The sequence below is a fragment of the Scyliorhinus torazame genome, chromosome 7, assembly GCF_047496885.1.
Source record: "Scyliorhinus torazame isolate Kashiwa2021f chromosome 7, sScyTor2.1, whole genome shotgun sequence".
Taxonomy (NCBI): domain Eukaryota; kingdom Metazoa; phylum Chordata; class Chondrichthyes; order Carcharhiniformes; family Scyliorhinidae; genus Scyliorhinus; species Scyliorhinus torazame.
This window is the reverse complement of record NC_092713.1, coordinates 265,626,687-265,645,452: the sequence shown is the minus strand read 5'-3', so window position 1 is coordinate 265,645,452 and position 18,766 is coordinate 265,626,687. Positions and strand designations below refer to the sequence as shown.

Genomic DNA, 18,766 nt, shown 5'->3' with positions numbered 1-18,766 from the left:
TCTGGTGCACTGATGGTGGACTAGAATAGACCTGACTCAGAAGAACAGAATACGTGAACTGGTACATAGTACAGAGATTGAATTGGCAGGGTGGGGCACCGACCCGGTAGGGAATTATAAGCGAGGTCAAGAATTTTTAAATCTTTGGTTAGGGTAAACTAACTGTTCAGTACCACAGAAACAATTATTGACCATAAGCAATAGTTAAGTATGAGACAAGGCTTCCTCTCTGAAATGCAGCCTGACCGTGAGGTGTAAAGTGGGAGGTGCAGCTACAGACACAATGAACCTCCCTCCCCCCCCCCAAGACCTGGGTCGTAAATCAGAAATAGAAGCCGAACAGGAAATGCTCATATTTAACAACCCGATTCGTATCATTTTCCTCGTGTTAAACGTGCGTATGTGTCGTGTACGTATCGTTGCAAAATTTAAATAAAGCTGTGTGTCGCTGGCTCTGGACTTCGCTGTGGGTGTAAATATTAGAACGATTTTCAGGGGGGAAAATATGCTTAAGGGGGGGCGGGGGGTAACAAAACGTTGTTGCGATCACGAATAAAAAAGAGCAACATTTGCACGAGAGGCTGACCTTTGGAGAGCGAGGAGCGGCCAGTGAATGTTGGACATTAAAATTTAATTATTTATTTGCTCTTTCTGGCTGGCACCCTCTCCCGGGGCGGAAGTGCGCTTGCGCTGCACGTATTTCCGCGTTGTGACTTTCGTTGCTTTAATAAAGGTTGAAAAGGGATCGCAGCGCCTGTGCTCGGCAAAGAGAGGGAGGGAGGGATAGAGAGAGAGAGAGAGAAGGGGGAAGGAGGAAGGAGCAGCAGCAGCAGCAACAGCAACAAACGTCAGGCCAAAGCTGCCTCCCTGCACCATCTTTTTCTAAAGAGAGTTTTGTAAAAAAGGCGTGTGTGCGTGCAACCGAGAGATCTGCTTCTGGATCGGAGGAAATTGAGTGAATTTACAAAAAAGAAAGGGGCGGGGAGCAGGAATGGCAGGATGAGCTGTGCCATGTTCTTCCTTGGCTTTTAACTCTTAACCCTTTCCAGCGCTCTTGCCAGCGAGAAGCGGCTCCTGCGGCCAGGTCCTGGATGTAGCAGCCTGATCAGCTGCTCGCGGGTCTATTGTGTCAGGTAAGATCATGGCTTCAATGTCCGGCTAGGTCTTTAAACAAAAAAAAAACAGCAGCCAACGTGTAGATTTCATGACTGCTGTTCCACGATCGGTTTTGGAAATAGAACCAGAGCCTTGATAAACAAAACAAATAAAAATCCGCCCTGTCTTGCAGTTCGTTTTGTGACAGTCTTGTTTATTTTCTTGATGTAACGGGGCAGGTTGCAGGATTCAACACAGGTAAATTCCCTCAGGTGGCTTCTGCAGCTACGATTTGGACGCGGCTACTACATTCTCTTATTCTTTTCCATGTGGCTTCAGCCTTGTGTCCCGCTCATCTGCTCCACGCAGGAAATGACAATCGGCATGAAATAAGCAAACGAAGGAGAGCGCAAAAAGCCTGAAAGATTTTGAAATTTCATCAGTGTGCAGCTGGTTCCTTTGCTGGTGGGGAGCTGTCAGTGTGTGTAATGTTTCAGATGCTTCCCATTGAATCACTCGCCTGTGCTGAAAGTTTGCAAAACAAATAATAATAATGTAACCTTTTTGGCAGGTAGGTAGCCTGGCCATCAAGTCACATAGCATAAACTGTAAAACTAATCGACCAAACAGCTGGACGATAGCAAAACAAATCCGTCATTGTTGAGGTTATATATATTTTAAATGTTTAATAATACAGTTTGACACATTCATTCCCATGAACTAAGCATAGTCTGTTAGTTATTGCCTGACATCCCTGAAAAGCAATATTTATCAACATAGAAAAAGCAAACTTAGACACCCACCCCACTTCATTGTGAAAAGGTATGTGTGATAAGTGAGCAGGTTAGTCAGCAAAAATGGAGAAAGGACAAAAATTTAGATCAAGTGAGTAATGAGGCCCATTTTGTGATGGGATTAAACATTAACATTTGGGTTTTATAATAGAACAGTTATCATTGCAAAGGGTTTTTCCCTGTCGAGAAACATGCTCACGGGTGAAATGACCCCATTGTAGGGTCAAAATTATCCACAATATATAAGAATGCTGAGTCCTCATTGGTCAGGTGTAATACGGTTCAGGAATGATGCAGTACCAACTAATTTTATATGAATACTGCACACTCTCAACGACAGAATGGTGGAACTAGGCTAGCAAGCATTAAGGACGTATTCTCTAGTCCTGTGAGCAAGGGGCCCTGTTAATGTCAAATGCAAGGGCAGCAGATTTTGTCGTATTGGATTTAGTCTGTCTGGAGTTGTAGTCAAATCATCAATGTAGTTAAACTTGGGACCCTTAGCAGCTACAGATTAAGAGAACAGATGTAGGTGCAGTTGGTTGGAACTGTAGCATAAGCATATGTCTCACAAATTTGTCCTTAGATTTGGTGGGAACATGAAAAAACTTTGGAAAATTGGAATCAAAAGACATGTCCGAAATTTCCTGTAGCTAATGCACTTTCTGGCAAATCATGGCCTAGTGAGTAGAAGTACTGCTCAGTGATGTAGTAAGAAAAATAAGTCCGAAAGATCCTGACCTGATTTCTAGCTTGTGCTAGAATTGCTAGTTTGCCTTGATGCATCAGGGCAAAAGTGGGGGGAAATATCAGTGAATCATAGAATCATAAAATTTACAGTGCAGAAGGAGGCCATTCGGCCCATTGTGTCTGCATGGCCCTTGGAAAGAGCACCCTACTTAAGCCCATGCCTCCACCCTATCCACGTAACTCAGTAACCCCCACCTAACTTTTTGGAAACTGAGGGGCAATTTAGCAAAGCCAATCCACCCAACCTGTACATCTTTGGACTGTGGGAGGAAACCGGAGCACCCGGAGGAAACCCACGCAGACACGGGGAGAATGTGCAAACTCAACACAGTCACCCGGGGCTGGAATTGAACCTGGGACCCTGGAGCTGTGCGCCAGCAGTGCTAACCATTGTGCCACCCCGTGAAGGATCTGTTGGAAATTATCATTTGTGTTTGAACATCAGGATTTGTCTCAACTGATGCTTGTGTGTTTGGTAAGCTTTGCAACAAGCCCTGTTTAGGCTGGGAAATGACGAATTTCCACAAGGGACCACACTGAGTGGGAGATCTGGGGACAGCCTACTTGCAGGCATTATGTGCAGGCATTTTGGATTGACATACAATTTTATGGTTTGGCTGTAAGAGCTGTTCTGATGCTGGCATAAAAATGGGCCCCCGGCTTAAGTATTAGCTGCTGTGGTGTTGCTCCAGCCACACTCTGTTAAAGCAGGTCGGCATCTTGCCACATCTGAGAGGGAAGGAGTGGAGTAGGCCATCTTTGTCCATTCAGCAGGTATGCATTATGGTCTAAGGAGTACAGATGGGATTTCTTCCCAGTCTGTCAGGCAAAGTTACAATATTCCAGCACTAGATGGTGCTGAGAGCAACAAATGAGGCTGAACCTTCTTTCGGATCCATACTGTTTTTTACCAGCTTTTCCAGCCATCTTTGCTGTTTCAGGCCCAGCTGTACAGACAAGACCAGAGTTGTTCAGGAAGCTCCTAGACTTTAAAAATAGTTACATTCAAGGAGGCATCAAGTGTAATATGCAAATTTCTATCAGGTTAATGTATGTGATTGATGTCCACATCACATTAAAAGCAATCCACTTAACTTCAAAATGTAATTGTGTAGTGAATTGGAAAGCTATTTTATTCATTGTTTTTGTCAGGTTAAAGGCGGATATTGCTGATTATCGAATGCCAAAACTATCTGTAATCTTGCAGCTGTCTTTTGAAAAGGCTTGTTAATTCAATGAAAATGGAAACTTGCAGAAATGGGTGATTTGAGAGATTTTTTTTTTGTTTGTACCACTTGTTTTTCATAGAATCCCTACAGTGCAGAAGGTCGGCCCATCGAGTCTGCACCGACCCGCGAAAGAGCACCCCACGGAGGCCCATTCCCCCGCCTAACCTTTGGATGCTAAGGGGGAATTTAGCATGGCCAATTCACCGAGCCTACACATCTTTGGACTGTAGGAGGAAACCGGAGCACCCGGAGGAAATCCGCACTGACACAGGGAGAATGTGCAGACTCCACACAGACAGTCAAGGTCAGAATTTAATCCGGGTCCCTGGCGCTGTGAGGCAACAGTGCTTACCACTGTGCTACCGTGCCGCCCAGAGTGTATTTTAGGCAGACTGTACTTTGTTGTCTACCTAGAATGGAAGCTATGTAAATATTGCCGAGGCAGTCCCAGTTTCAAGTTGGTTATCTAGAAGGCTTACAAGATATGCATGGTAGCACAATGGTTAGCACTGTTGCTTCACAGTGCCAGGGACCCGGGTTTGATTCCTGGCTTGGGTCACTGTCTGTGTGGAGTCTGCACGTTCGCCCCGTGTCTGCGTGGGTTTCTTCCGGGTGCTCCGGTTTCCTCCCACAAGTCCTGAAAGACATGCTTGTTAGGTGAATTAGACATTCTGAATTCTCCCTCCGTGTACCCGAACAGGCGCCGGAATGTGGTGACTAGGGGATTTTCACAGCCACCTAAATACAGTGTTAATGTAAGCCTACTTGTGACAATAATACAAATTATTATTATTAGATGCTGGAGTTAAGAAGAAAGGCCATTTTTCTTCCTCCCTTCCAGTCTTGGTATCAGGGGCAGCACGGTATCATTGTGGATAGCACAAATGCTTCACAGCTCCAGGGTTCCAGGTTCGATTCCGGCTTGGGTCACTGTCTGTGCGGAGTCTGCACATCCTCCCCGTGTGTGCGTGGGTTTCCTCCGGGTGCTCCGGTTTCCTCCCACAGTCCAAAGATGTGCGGGTTAGGTGGATTGGCCGTGCTAAATTGCCCATAGTGTCCAAAATTGTTGGGTGGGGTTACTGGGTTATGGGGATAGGGTGGAGGTGTGGACCTTGGGTGGGGTGCTCTTTCCAAGAGCCGGTGCAGACCCGATGGGCTGAATGGCCTCCTTCTGCACTGTAAATTCTATGAATCTTGGAATCAAATCATTGTCCAGGAGATGATGATCAATCATGAACTGAACAAGGTTGAATCATGAGCAAATTGTTCATAACCCAGGCTGAGCTTCAGATCTTTATATCTTTGCATTACAAAGACTGCCTACTTAACATGGACCATCTCTACACCTGCCTCAGTCCATGTGCTGCTATAATCCACATCCAACACAGAGTTTAATTGCTTTTTGCAAGCATGGATGGATGCTATGGGAGATAATGGACCTGTAAATATTAATCAAATGGGGCCTGAATTTTAACGTATTCAAACCCCAAGTATTTAGAATTAAAATTGTGCCCTGTGGGCCAGGAAGTACATAGGGAATGACTAAATCTCTTTGTTCCTGTTCTTCTCCAACAACCAAGCATCAATGAAAGCATCAAATGCTTGATATTCCTATTAACTAGAATAATCCCTTCGATCACATTTGTATGAACATTTTAATAAGCTGTTGTTTTGTTACTATTGAGCATTTTCACTACTTTGATTAACTTGAGTTTTAAATGTGTCAAAGCCAAAGATTGGAGTCGATTCCAAACAAAATTGTTGACTCTGAGGGCTGCCCAGTAACCGTTGGTAAGCAGATTACTGTAATAAAGTACAAATCATTTAGGATTAGTCAAAGATTCCTAAGAGGAATTCCTGCAGGAGCTCAAACTTGGGGGTGAATGTTTATAATTCTCAGAAATGTAATCATAGAACATCAAGTAAAGAGAATGTGAACACTTTAATCAAGGCTTTAATAGTTGTTTGTAGCTCACAAAGGATAGCACATAATAGCGTAACTAGGTGCACAGCGAGTAAGGAAGATACTATGGTGGAAAAAAAATGTAAGTCTGATAACTCTGCAGTCAAATGACGAGGATCACAATCTTCCACCTCATGCCACATCCATTAGTAACTTCAAAAGATAAACTGTGGAATGACTATTTTGAGATCAAATTAACGCGATGTAATCATTGTTTAACAATTTTCTGCAGGAGCTAATCATGAAAATCAGTAATAGGCTTAAAACTCATTTGGCCTTTTGAAGGAAACCATTTTACACCAGACACATTGAAGGCTTCTTGCTGAGATGTTGAAAATTATGATGGGGTTGAAAGTAAGCACTTATTTACCTCAGTCTGGATCATCTAATCAAAAATCCATTTAGAGGGGTGTGCATTTATTCTCTAACTTGTTATGAAGGCATAGGTGGTCAAATTAATTTTCTTCCCCTTTCTCCTCCTACCACTCCTCAATCTGCCAGTGGAATGGCCAACAAGACATTAAATCCTGCTTTTTATTCTCTCCCACCCCTGAATTCTGTTAGGGGAGGTAAAATTATAAAAATAGTTACCTCAGATATCTGTTTTATACCTCCTGAGTTTCAACAACATTGCGTGGATGGGTGTCTCTCTCTCTCTCTCCAATGGTGCTATCCCTATCGACAAACCCTCATGTAGAGGATGATTCTTTCTTGTGGATAGCTGGACGGAAGTGAGCTGCCACTGTTGGCTACGGCTGTGGTAGAACCAATCTTAGCGTGTAGACTATTCCACAATGAGGACATCAGCTGGTAGAGGTGATGGTAAACTTTGGCTCAAGCAGCTGTCCTCTCTTACCATCTCTCTGACTATTCTCCCTCAGTGGCTGCCCTTGTTGATCAGATGGTCTTGATGATGGATCACCATTTTGATCACAATTGGACATCTACTTTCAGCACCTTGACATTAGTAGAACAGACCTTCATGAGGCATTGCGATTGTATTTGCAATGTTTCAATTGGCCCCTGTGTGAACGGGTGCTGTAGCATAGCTATGAGTAGAGAATTTGTTTGGGTGGTCCTGTGCTTGGTGTGTATCATCCAGTTTGGCTGATTGACATTGTGTGTGCCAGCTGTGGCTTGGGGCATTCTCGCCTCTGAATCTCAAGGTTCCAGGTTCAAGTCCTACCCCAGAGTTTGAGCACAAAACCCAAGTTTGACACTCCAATGCATTACTGAGAGAACATTGCATTGTCAGAGGTGTATTCATTCCATTGAGAGGTTAAATGAAGTCCCGATCTGACTGCTTGGGTGAATTTAAAAGATTCCATTACATTATTTTCAAGAAGAACAGGGGAATGGGTGAGTTATCCCTACTCCAAATTTACATGTCAATAGACATCACAAAAAACATAAGATCTTTTCATTAGGTGGAGAATGGTTCATGTTTTAGTATGTAATAGTTTTAGGCCTGTAGAAAATGGGATAAATGCAGTTAAAGCAAAAATGAAACAGGTTACAGTTAAACGGTTGGGACCATGTTCCTTAAGAGGTTAACAGTTAGAAAGGTAAGATAATTAAAATACTGGGCCTTGGTGATCGCCAGAACACTTTAAAAAAAAATGGCAGTACAGAATGTACTCGTGTTTGTTTGATACAGTCAAAATGGAAGAGATGGGGTTATGAAATAGAAAGTAGGTTTACTAATTTGGAGAAATTGTAAATGAAGGATAATTAGCTTAAAGGTGGGTTCGTGAATAGCAGAGAGCAGACTACATTGATATGAAAATGGCTGGAGCTTACGTTGTGGCGGTTGTCATGCAGGTGCATGTCCACAGTGTTTTGAGTATGTAGCTCTATGGAATGCTCTCTCCAGCAGGTGTTGATGCCGTTCATGTCTTTGAGGAGAAACTTGCCATGTTTGCATATTAATGTGTTAGTCCTTTTGAAGTCCCGAAAGACGTGCTGTTAGGTGAATTTGACATTCTGAATTCTCTCTGTGTGTACCCGAACGGTCACCGGACTGTGGCGACTCGGGGCTTTTCACAGTAACTTCATTGCAGTGTTGATGTTAGCCTACTTGTGACAATAAAGATTATTATTGATACGGGTCTCTTGAAAAAGGAATTGTGTCATAAATGTCAGTAAGGAGTTTAATTTCCTCAGTCTTCCCTTTCCACCGTATTTGTCCTTCAAACCTCGGTTCACCCTTGAACTTTAGCTTTGGCTGTTATTTAAAAAAAATAATAATTTTGAGTTCCCAATTATTTTGCTTCCAATTAATGAGCAATTCAGTATGGCCAGTGCACCTAACCTGCACATCTTTGGGTTGTGGGGGTGAAACCCACACAGACATGAGGAGAATGTACAAACTCCACACAGACAGTTGCTTGGGGTGGGATCGAACCTGGGTCCTCAGCGCTGTAGGCAGCAATGCTAACCACTGCACCACCGTGTTGCCCGAGCTTTGGCTGTTTGGTGAGGAAGCTTCTTCTTTGTAGAGTTAGACCTGGTTGCCAGGTTTGCAGAGAAAGTTTGTGTTTTAAAAAAATAAATTTAGAGTACACAATTTCTTTCCAATTAAGGGCCAATTTAGAGCGGCCAATCCACCTAACCTGCACAGTTTTGGGTTGTGGGGGCGAAACCCACACAGGCATGGGGAGAATGTGCAAACTCCACACGGACAGTGACCCGGGCCGGGATCGAACCCGGGTCCTCAGCACCATAGGTAGCAGTGCTAACCACTGCACCACCGTGCTGCCCAATTGTTGAGTTTGTTTATTCTGCACTGCTCTCATCAAACCAATCTTGCTGACCTTTAGTGATGTATCCAAGGATTTATTGTATGAGTGATAATAAATTTTAATTATTGTCAGTCATCTTGGATGTTAAAGAATGGTGCAAGGAGAGCTACAAGAGAGGAGTAAATTGTATGTTTCCCATATCCTTTAAAAATTGTGAACCATTGCTGAGTGCCAATTTGAAATTTGACTCAATGGATTGCAGAATAAGAGATGACTTACTGACCCATGTGGTGAAATGATGTCTTCTTTTAAAACTTGCTGGGAAACTAAAATAAATGAAGCTAATTTCAGTCAGCAATGTATTTTTTTTTTAATTAGCTGATTCCGGTGACTCTTTATTGCTCCACTTCTTAAATGAGTTGTAAACCATTCACTGCCAGATCAGGCTGGACCATGAAAAGCACTATCTGATCCCATTTTCGTTTGACAATATTGCTTGCTATGCTAGGATCAAGCCATCTTCTGAAAACATTCACCTCTCTCCTCCTCTTTCATTCCTAACATCAAGTGCTAGAAATGCATGGATTTCTTGTCATTAAGCTGAAGATTTTTCATTCAGCTGAGTCTGCCACTGTTGCCCCTATGTTCTCCTAACCCACTGTCCAAATTTCCTTTAAAATTCTAGCCCTAAATTCTAGCCCTTCTCTAGTTTCCCTCCTATCATCCAGTGTCCTCTCTTTGAGCTCAGTTTCTCTGTGAGACTCTCCTTGTGGGTGAACCAGGGCCAATTAGAGACCAGAAACAGGAGAAATTATAACCGGGAATAAAGAAATAGCACAGAGATTAAACAAATACTTCGGGTGAAATTTTAACTCATTCAAAATCCATCCACTTACACAGAATTGGGCCATTTCTTAATCTGGCAGAAGAACATAAAAAGCATCCCGGAAATAGTGGAGAAGTAAGGATCTAGTGAGAATGAGGAACTTAAATAAATTAATATTTGTAAATGGATAGGATTGGAAAAATGAATGGGACTAAAAGCTGACAAATCAGAGAATCCCTACAGTGCAGAAGGAGCCCATTGAGTCTGCACTGACCTTACCTAGGCCCAATACCCCACCCTATCCCCACCAACCTTTTATGGAAACTAAGGGGCAATTTAGCATGGCCAACCCACCTAACTTGCTCACCTTTGGACTGTGGGAGAAAACCGGAGCACCTGGTGGAAACCCAAGCAGACACTGGGAGGATGTGCAAAGTCCACACTCACAGACACCCAAGACTGGAATTGAACCGGGTCCCTGGCGCTGTGAGGCAGCAGTGCTAACCACTGTGCCACCATGCCGCCCTTGAACCCCACAAGAGGTAGCTACAGAGTTAGTGGATGCATTTGTTTTTGATCTTCCAAACTTTCCTTGTTTCCAGAACAGTCCCTATGGATTGGAAGGTAGCAAATATAAGTCTGCAATCCAGGAATGGAGGGTGCAAGCAAACAGACAGCCAAAGGTCAGTTCGCCTGATATCAGTAGGAGGGAAAATGTTAGAATCAATTATTAGGGCTGCAGTGACAAGGTACTTAGTTACCATAGTTAGGTATGGTGACTGGGTTCCATCTTTGGGGAAGTCAGTTCAACTGCCGGCCCAATTCGCAGTTTAGGCACTGCTGAGGCGACAGCAGCAGAATTTTAGCAGCATCACGGAGGCACCATCAGTAGGAGCGTAACAGTGCCACAGCAAAGGTGATGTTAATGGAGATGTCAGTCTACATGATGTGGTTGCAATAGCATGCTTTCTACTTTGGAGACTTGAGCACTGCAATTTAATAAGGCATCACATGGCCTGTGGCTCAGACCTCCTGCTGTGAACCTGCCTCTTTTCAATTTCCGGGCTCCTGATGCAGCTGGGGGCCCTTTCGCCATCTGAAAAATTGCAATCTAATTCCAGAAGAGGGGCTAATTGTCCCATTTTGGCGCCCTCTTTGCTACCTGCAGTTGGGATACTGCCTCCAGGAAACATGCATGGAGATGGGAATATGACCGGGAACACCATCACAACCTCCTCCGCATTCTGACTGCAATGAAAAAACAGTCTTTTTATTGAGATTTTCAATGTTTGACGTAAGCCGCATCGAAACAAACAGAAAGGGAAGTCATCAATATACAACAGGCATAGCACAAAACAGAACTCATTCCAGGCATGGGAAGAAATAAGACCCGATGAATCAGGGAAGAAATCCCTAACATGTTCCCTCCACAGATACAGGACCCGTCTACATCAAAACAGGATACAGGCATCAACACAGACCTACATTATTCCCCTAGCCTCAAGAAAAACAGTAGTAAGAGGGGAAAACAAATCCTGAGGATCACAGAGCTAAAGGAGAAATCCACTAACACTTGCAGCACAATTAAACTCCTCCTCGGGCCTAGGACAGAACAGATATCCATTGCATAACAACAAGAGCAGGCACCACTAGCCCAAGAAAGTCTCAGACATCAAATCTCAACCCAAGTTCTCCCATAAAAAATAAGAAGAAAGTAAGAAAAGGAGCCAGGAACAAAAATCCGAGCCATCAGATCTCCATCTTCCGAGTCCCCGAATGGAGCAAACCACCAGCAATAAAACATCTCCACAGAGCAGAACAAGATACCATGGAGGCCAAGGTGAGACGGGATATAGTCAGATCACAATCGATAAAAGGAAGGAACCCCACTCTAAAGCGAAGGGGCCGTCAGGGCAAATCCTCTCCGCCCCCCCCCCCCCCCCCCCCACACCCACCCAAAACAAGGGGAGTGCCCCGGGAGGTAGGGCTGGCCCTGTCGACCCGCAGAACCAGGGAACCCACCCCAACAATCAGGACCATTCAAAAAGCGGAGGATTGGGGCTACCTAGCGACAACTTAAGTCCGTGCTTGAATGTCCGTAACACCAAGACCGCCGTCGAACATTTCCGCAATGGGGTCAGGAGAAATACCAGTGCAAGGAGAGGGACACATGGAGCACTGCCCTGAGATCCCTTCGAACAAAGAAATAACAAAACTATCAGAGCTAATCACTCAGATAAAAAAACCTCTCGGGTTACTGCCCGAAGTATTACAATTACTGGGCAATTTTTTTTTTAAATTGTTCATGAAGTGTGGGTTTCACTGGCTGGGCCTGCATTTGTTTCCTATCCCTAACTGCCCTCGAAGGTGATTGTGAGCTACCTCCATGAATTTTTAATTTTTAATTTTTTTAAATTTTTATAAATTTAGAGTACCCAATTCATTTTTTCCAATTAAGGAGGCAATTTAGCATGGCCAATCCATCTACCCTGCACATCTTTGGGTTGTGGGGGCGAAACCCACGTAAACACGGGGAGAATGTGCAAACTCCACACGGACAGTGACCCAGAGCCGGGATCGAACCTGGGACCTCGGCGCCGTGAGGCAGCAGGGCTAACCCACTGCGCCACCGTGCTGCCCGCTACCTCCTTGAATTGCTTACCTACACCCACAGTGCAGTTAGGAAGGGAGTTCCTGAATTTTGACCCAGCGACAGTGAATTTAAAGTGACATATTTCCAAGTCAGGATGGTGTGTGGCTTGGAGGGGAACTAGCAGGTTGCGCTATTCCCATGTGTCTTCAGCCCTCTTCCTTCTAGATGATAGAGGTTGCGGGGTTGGAAGGTGCTGTTGAAGGAACCTTGGTGAGTTGCTGCTGTGCATTTTGTACATGGTACCCACTGTAGTCCCTGTGCGTCAGTGGAGGAGGGAGTGAATGATTCCCTGGATGGACTGACGATCAAATGGGATGCTTTGTCCTGCATGGTGTCAAGCTTCTTGCATGTTGCTGGAGCTGCATTCATCCAGACAACTGGAGAGTATTCGATCACACTCTTTTTTTGTGCCTTTGTAGATGGTGGACATGCTTCTGGGAGTCAGCAGATGAGTTAAGCGTCACATGGGGCAGAATTCTCCCCTACATGGCGGGGCGGGGGGTCCTGGCGGGATGGAGTGGCGTGAACCATCCGGCGTCGGGCCGCCCCAAAGGCCAAGCCCTCACCTTTAGAGGCTAGACCCATGCCAGAGTGGTTGCCGTCCCGCCGGCTGGGGTGGAAGGCCTTTGGCGCCACGCCAGCCGGGGCCGAAGGGAATCCGCCGGCAGGCGGAAGTCCGCGCATGCGCAGGAGCGTCAGCGGCTGCTGACCTCATCCCCCCTGTGCCCCCCCCCCCCAGCACCCCGGAGCCCGCTCGCACCGCCTGGTCCCGCCGGTAAGGGAGGTGGTTTAATTCACGCCAGCGGGACTGGCATTACAGCAGCGGGACTTCAGCCCATCGCGGGCCGGAGAATCGCCGGGAGGGACACGCGACCAGCGCGGCACGATTCCCGCCCTCGCCGATCCTCCGGTGCTGCAGAATTCGCCCCTCGGCGATTCTCCGACCCGGCTTGGGGTCGGAGAATCCCGCCCATAATTTCTAGCCTCTGACCTGCTATTGTAGCCACAGTATTTATACAGCTGGTCCAATTTAGATTCTGACCAATGGTAGCCACCCCCCAGGATGTTTTCAGACGAGGATTCAACAATGGTAATGCCATTCAATGTCATAGGGAGGTGGTTAGGTTCTCTCCTTGTTTTAGCTGGTCATTGTCCAGCAGTTGTGTGGCGCGAATGTTACTTGCCACTTACCAGCCTGGATATTGTCCAGAACTTGCTGCATATGCGTTGAGACTGTTTTGGCATCTGAGGAGTCACAAATGGTGTTGAACATCCCCACTTCTGACCTTATGATGGATGAAAGATCACTGATGAAGCAGCTGAAGATTGTTATGCCTGGGACACTGCCCTGAGGAATTCCTTCAGTGATGTCCTAGGACTGAGATGATTGACCTCCAGAACCACCATCTTTTATGCTGGGTATGACTCCTGATTTTCATTGACTCCAGTTTTGCCATACTCGGTCAAATGCTGTCTTGGTATCAAAAGTTTCACCTCACCTCTGGCATTCAGCTCTTTTTCTGGGAGGCACGGCAGCACAGTGGCTAGCACTGTTGCTTCACAGCGCCAGGGTCCCAGGTTCGATTCCCGGCTTGGGTCACTGTCTGTGCAGAGTCTGCACGTTCTCCCTGTGTCTGCGTGGGTTTCCTCCGGGTGCTCCGGTTTCCTCCCACAAGTCCTGAAAGACATGCTGTTAGGTGAATTGGACATTCTGAATTGTCCCTCTTGTGTACCCGAACAGGCGCCAGAATGTGGTGACTAGGGTCTTTTCACAGTAACTTCATTGCAGTGTTAATGTAAAACTACTTGTGACAATAAAGATTATAATAATAATAATTATTATTATTATTCATGTTTGAACCAATGCGGTCAGACAGTACCTAAACTGACTGTCTGTGAGCAGGTTACTGCTCCTAGATAGCGCTGTTGATGACCCCTTCAATCACATTGCTGATCATTGAGAGTAGACTGATAAGTTGTGCAAGATTTGTCCTGCTTTTAGTGAACAACGGGGCAACGTTCCATTTTGCTGGGTAGATGCTAGTGTTCGTAGCTGTATTGGTTGACGGGCAACACTGCTAGTTCTGGAGTGTACGTCTTCAGTACTATTGCTAGAACATTGCCAGGGCCACAGCCTTTGCCATATCCAGTGCATACAGCCATTTCTTGAATTTAATTGGTTGAAGACCAGCATTTGTGATGCTGGGGACCTTGGGATGAGGCCCGGATGGATCACCATCCGGCACTTCTGGCTGAATATAGTTACAAATGCTCCAGCCTTGTCTTTCGCACTAATTAATAATAATCTTTATTATTGTCACAAGTAGGCTTACATTAACACTGCAATGAAGTTACTTGAAATCCATGGGCCTTTATCCTTTTCCAGCAGACCCTGTAGCTGCCACTAATGCGCTCTCGGTGCTACTCGGACTGGGAGCTGTTGATCAATCGATTCGGCCGCAGGTCAAGAGGGCAGGACCTCTTCACCAGTGAGGGGTGGAAATGTCATTTGGCCCTTGTTTAACAGCTCCATAATGCCTTATGGCTGATGGGCAGGTTGGTGTGGAGCATGTCGACTCCAAGCCAACTTTACTTGGGGGAGAAGGGGGGTGTTTGTTTCCTTCCCCCCCACCCTCTGATATCATTCAGCCCATTTTGTGTAAAACAAGAGTGTTTCCTACTTTCACAACTGAAATGTCTGGCGGTAGTCTATGACTCCCAGTACTAGACTCTCCACCCAGCAGTTAGTAGCGTGACCCTTGCTAATTTCGTATTGCTCCATCCCCTTAATCATTGAAGCCAACCATTACTGTGACTGACATTGGTTAACTCCGTGCTGACTCGGGTTTAAATCTGGGAGCTCCTGGTATAGCCACCAGCTTACTGCTCTAATAAGCGAGCCACCGGTTGCGGCTTCAAGTGAATGGTTATAAATAACAGTTGGGATTTTTATAGAGTGCCAAAGTGTCTCAGACCATTTCAGACATTATTTTTTAAAGTGCAGTGTTCTTGCATTGTGTGACTTTGAAAACTTCATGATGTATAGATTAAACATACATAGTGATTGAGCACAGCTGCAGTTCAATGCTGTTGTTGTAACATTGGGGTATTTTGGACTGTGAGGGTTAATGTGGGCCTGGGGAAACAATGGCAACAACATTATAATGTAGAGAATCACATGGGAGTTGTAGTATGTAGCGACTCTGGTAGAAATTGGCATGAAGATAGCACCTAGGCCGGTCTATATTCTGTATATGTGTACATAATTATGTATTATCAAGATATCTCATAAATTTCAAGTTAGACACAGGAACCAGTGTGACAGTCCTATCGGATCAGGAACCATGGTGAAAAGACCCTTGGCAACGGATGACATGCACACCACTTCATCGTCCTGAAGGAATCCAACCACTGATCATAGGTATGATCAAGAGCCACTCCTATATGGCAACACGCAAATAATCAAAATTCTTATGTTATCCAAAATCAACACTTTTCTCTCCTGAGCAGAGATGTCTGTATTCCCCTCAACCTCCTCAAAATGGCAGAAGACATCCAAACAGCCGGTATACTGAATTGGAGACTCCTGAGAAGTCCTCCATTGCTGATGATCTCAATGGGACTTTAGTTTGGAGTTGTCCTCACTCTTTGCAGAGGCAGGTTTCCAGCTTCTTTGCAGATGGCAGAAAATACTCTTCTTCAGTCAGACCAGCCAAACTGTCAGATGAGCAACAACACACTTAAAACAGAAGATACAGAGAAGAGGCAGTAGCAGAAAGTTTAAACCTGAACTTCAGAGTCAGACAGTTACTGTCATAGGACCTGTTTAAACTGCAGCAGTAAAAATGGAGCTTCAAGCTCACATGTACAACATGAAGTCGATCCTGGAGCAGAGAGAAGCAACCACAAACTCACCAAGAAAAAAAATTCAGGGAGGCACATGAAGAAACAACGCAACATTCGGAACCAAACTGCAGATTAAGCTTAAGGTTGAGGAACATCCAAACATAAGGCAGGGAAACCCTCAACTTCTAGGAAGAACATAACGGGCCCCACTAAGTAGGAAAAGAACAGAGCAAACATTCCACCCGAAAGGTGAGGGAAAAGCCCATGGTATCCGACCAAGGATGACAGAGATTTGTCGAGTATGATCCAGTTAAATGACAGAGCAGGCTTGAGGGACTACTTCTGCTGTTCCTATGCTCCTAAAGAAAAATACAACTCTAAGGAGTGTAAGGAGCAAACCAGATATTAACACCCAAGTACTTGAAACATAAACTATTACAAACCGAAATCCAGAGAAACAAAGTCAGCTCAAAGTAGTTGAGTCTACCCCTCCTCTTCCAAATGTGAAAAGAACGCCTGGAAGAGTCAGTCTTCAGGCCATCTGAATCTGTGAAGTCAAGAGGGCTGGATATTCTTTCCCCCCCCGCCGCCACGGCATGTTTCCCAGCAGTGGACACAACTCGCCATTGTCTGCCAGCGGGATCTTCCAGACTCGCTGATGTCCACAGTGTTTTTCATGGCTTGCCCATCCCACCGGCAGGGAACCCGGCACAGGAGGATTGCATTCAGTGGAATCCTGCTTGTGGGAAGGGTTGGAGAATCCTGCCCGGGGGTGGGGGGGTTGGCTGGTGGTGAGGTGTGTTTTTGGGACTCGTTAAGGGGGAATGTGCAACTGGGGAAACAGTACCACCCACATTATGATGTAGAGAGTCACGTGGGATTAGTAATGTGTGCTAGTAAGTCTGGTAGAAGCTGACATGAAGAGAGCACCAAGTCAAGGGCTGCACGGTAGCGCAGTGGTTAAGCACTGCTGCCTCATGGCGCCGAAGACCCGGGTTTGCTCCCGGCCCTGGGTCACTGTCCATGTGGAGCTTGCACATTCTCTCCGTGTCTGCGTGGGTTTCACCCCCACAACCCAAAGATGTGCCGGGTAGGTGGATTGGCCACGTTAAATTGCCCCTTAATTGGGGGGGGGGGGAAATAATTGGGTACTCTAAATTTAAGGAAAAAAGCACTGAGTCAGGACTGTATCCTGTATGTATATAAATAGTTGTGTTATTAATAAACATGTTATTGTTCAACCATACATGCTTCTAGACCTCTTCATGAGATAACATGCAACCTTACAACAGTTACAAGCTGCATAACTGAGCAATAAACTTGGAATGTCCAAGAGAGATCCTGACATTGGTTGTGTCACTAGCAGGAAATCAGGTTTATCAAAGGGCGAGGGGGAAATTAAACAGGAAACTATCCCCACTGTGAGTGATTTTCTAGCGATAAAAGTGACACTGGAAGGTGCTGGGGAACAGTTACACATCTGCCCTCTCAGCCAGGGAAGAACAATGGCAAAAGGAACCTGCCAGACAGTGGGGAATAATTGAAAGTGGTGGAATTTTTAATGCAAATGTCAAAATGAAGTTGACAGAAGTAAACAGAAGTTTGGATAATGCTGTAATAAAAGCTAAATACTATGGATGCTGGAAATCTGAAATAAAACAAATTGCTGGAAATACTCAGCAGATCTGGCAGCATTTTTGGAGAGTTAATGTTTTGAATCAAATATGACTCTTCAAATCTAGGTTACTGCTAGTTTCTGTGTGATTTTGTTTCTCCAGCTATATATGTGGGTTGGTTTCGGAAAGTGTTAAACATGCAGCTATAGTACACTGATCTGATATAAGGGAGCGTGTTGCTATTCACATCACTAAATATTTATACTTTAATCCATGTTGTATTTGCGCTTTCACTGTTGGCACTTGCAATACACCGGCTGCTTGAATACTAGCATTTATGTTCTTTTTTGCATAATAACTTTAATATCTTGGTTATCAAATTGATTTTTCTGAATGCCTGTTTTTTTGGAAGCTGTAACACTGCTGCCCTCTTCAAAGTTCTTCTGTAAATTAAACTTCTGCATGCTTTTATCCTCTTAAATACAATGAACATCCCTTTGAGTTGACCTGAAAGGTGGAAAGTTTAAGCTCCTGGAATGGTGGGGCGGGCTTGATTGGGGAGACTCAACTTGGCCTGATTATCCAGGATTGAAACGTTGGCTCCCTTCTCTCTCCACAGATGCTGTCAGGCCTACTGAAATTGTCCAGTATTTTCTGTTTTTGTTTCAGATTCCAACATCCGCAGTCATTTGCTTTAATCTCTCAAGTTCAGAATGAGTGGAGATCTCATTGAAACTTACAAAATTAATACAGGACTCAGCAAAGTAGACAGAGGAAGGCAGTTTTACCTGACTGGGAGGGTCTAGAACCAGGGGTCACAGTCCTGGAATAAAGGGCAGACCAGTTAATCTAGAATTTACAGTGCAGAAGGAGGCCATTCGACCCATTGTGTCTGCACCGGCCCTTGGAAAGAGCACCCCATTTAAGCCCACGCCTCCAACTTATCCCCGTAATCCCACCCAACCTTTTTGGACACTAAGGGCAATTTTTTTTAGCATGGCCAATCCACCTAACCTGCACATCTTTGGACTGTGGGAGGAGACCGTAGCATCCGGAGGAAACTCACGCAGGCAGGGGAAAATGTGCTGGCTCCGCACAGACAGTGACCGAAGCGGGAATCGAACCTGGGACTCTGGAGCTGTGAAGCAACTGTGCTACCCACTGTGGGGGCATCATGGTAGCACAGGCAGAGATAAGAATGTCTTCACTCAGAGGGTGGTGAATCTTTGAATTCTCTACCCCAAAGGAATGAC

General features: G+C 45.2%; 1 protein-coding gene across 12 annotated transcripts in view; it reads left to right on the top strand.

Moving 5' to 3' along the window:
• Positions 1-311: 311 nt before the first annotated feature.
• Positions 312-18,766, top strand: part of c7h5orf24 (chromosome 7 C5orf24 homolog) — a 34,004-nt gene continuing 15,549 nt past the window's right edge. For 2 of the 12 annotated variants that reach the window (XM_072512405.1, XM_072512394.1), the window contains exon 1: positions 312-409. In XM_072512405.1, coding sequence (XP_072368506.1) covers positions 347-409 — 63 coding nt within the window. In that variant the 5' untranslated portion in view covers positions 312-346. Of the gene's footprint in view, positions 410-640; positions 1,134-3,947; positions 4,173-4,223; positions 4,624-10,000; positions 10,082-18,766 lie in introns of those variants that run through there. The other 10 variants (XM_072512395.1, XM_072512403.1, XM_072512399.1 and 7 more) reach the window with 10 other exon arrangements.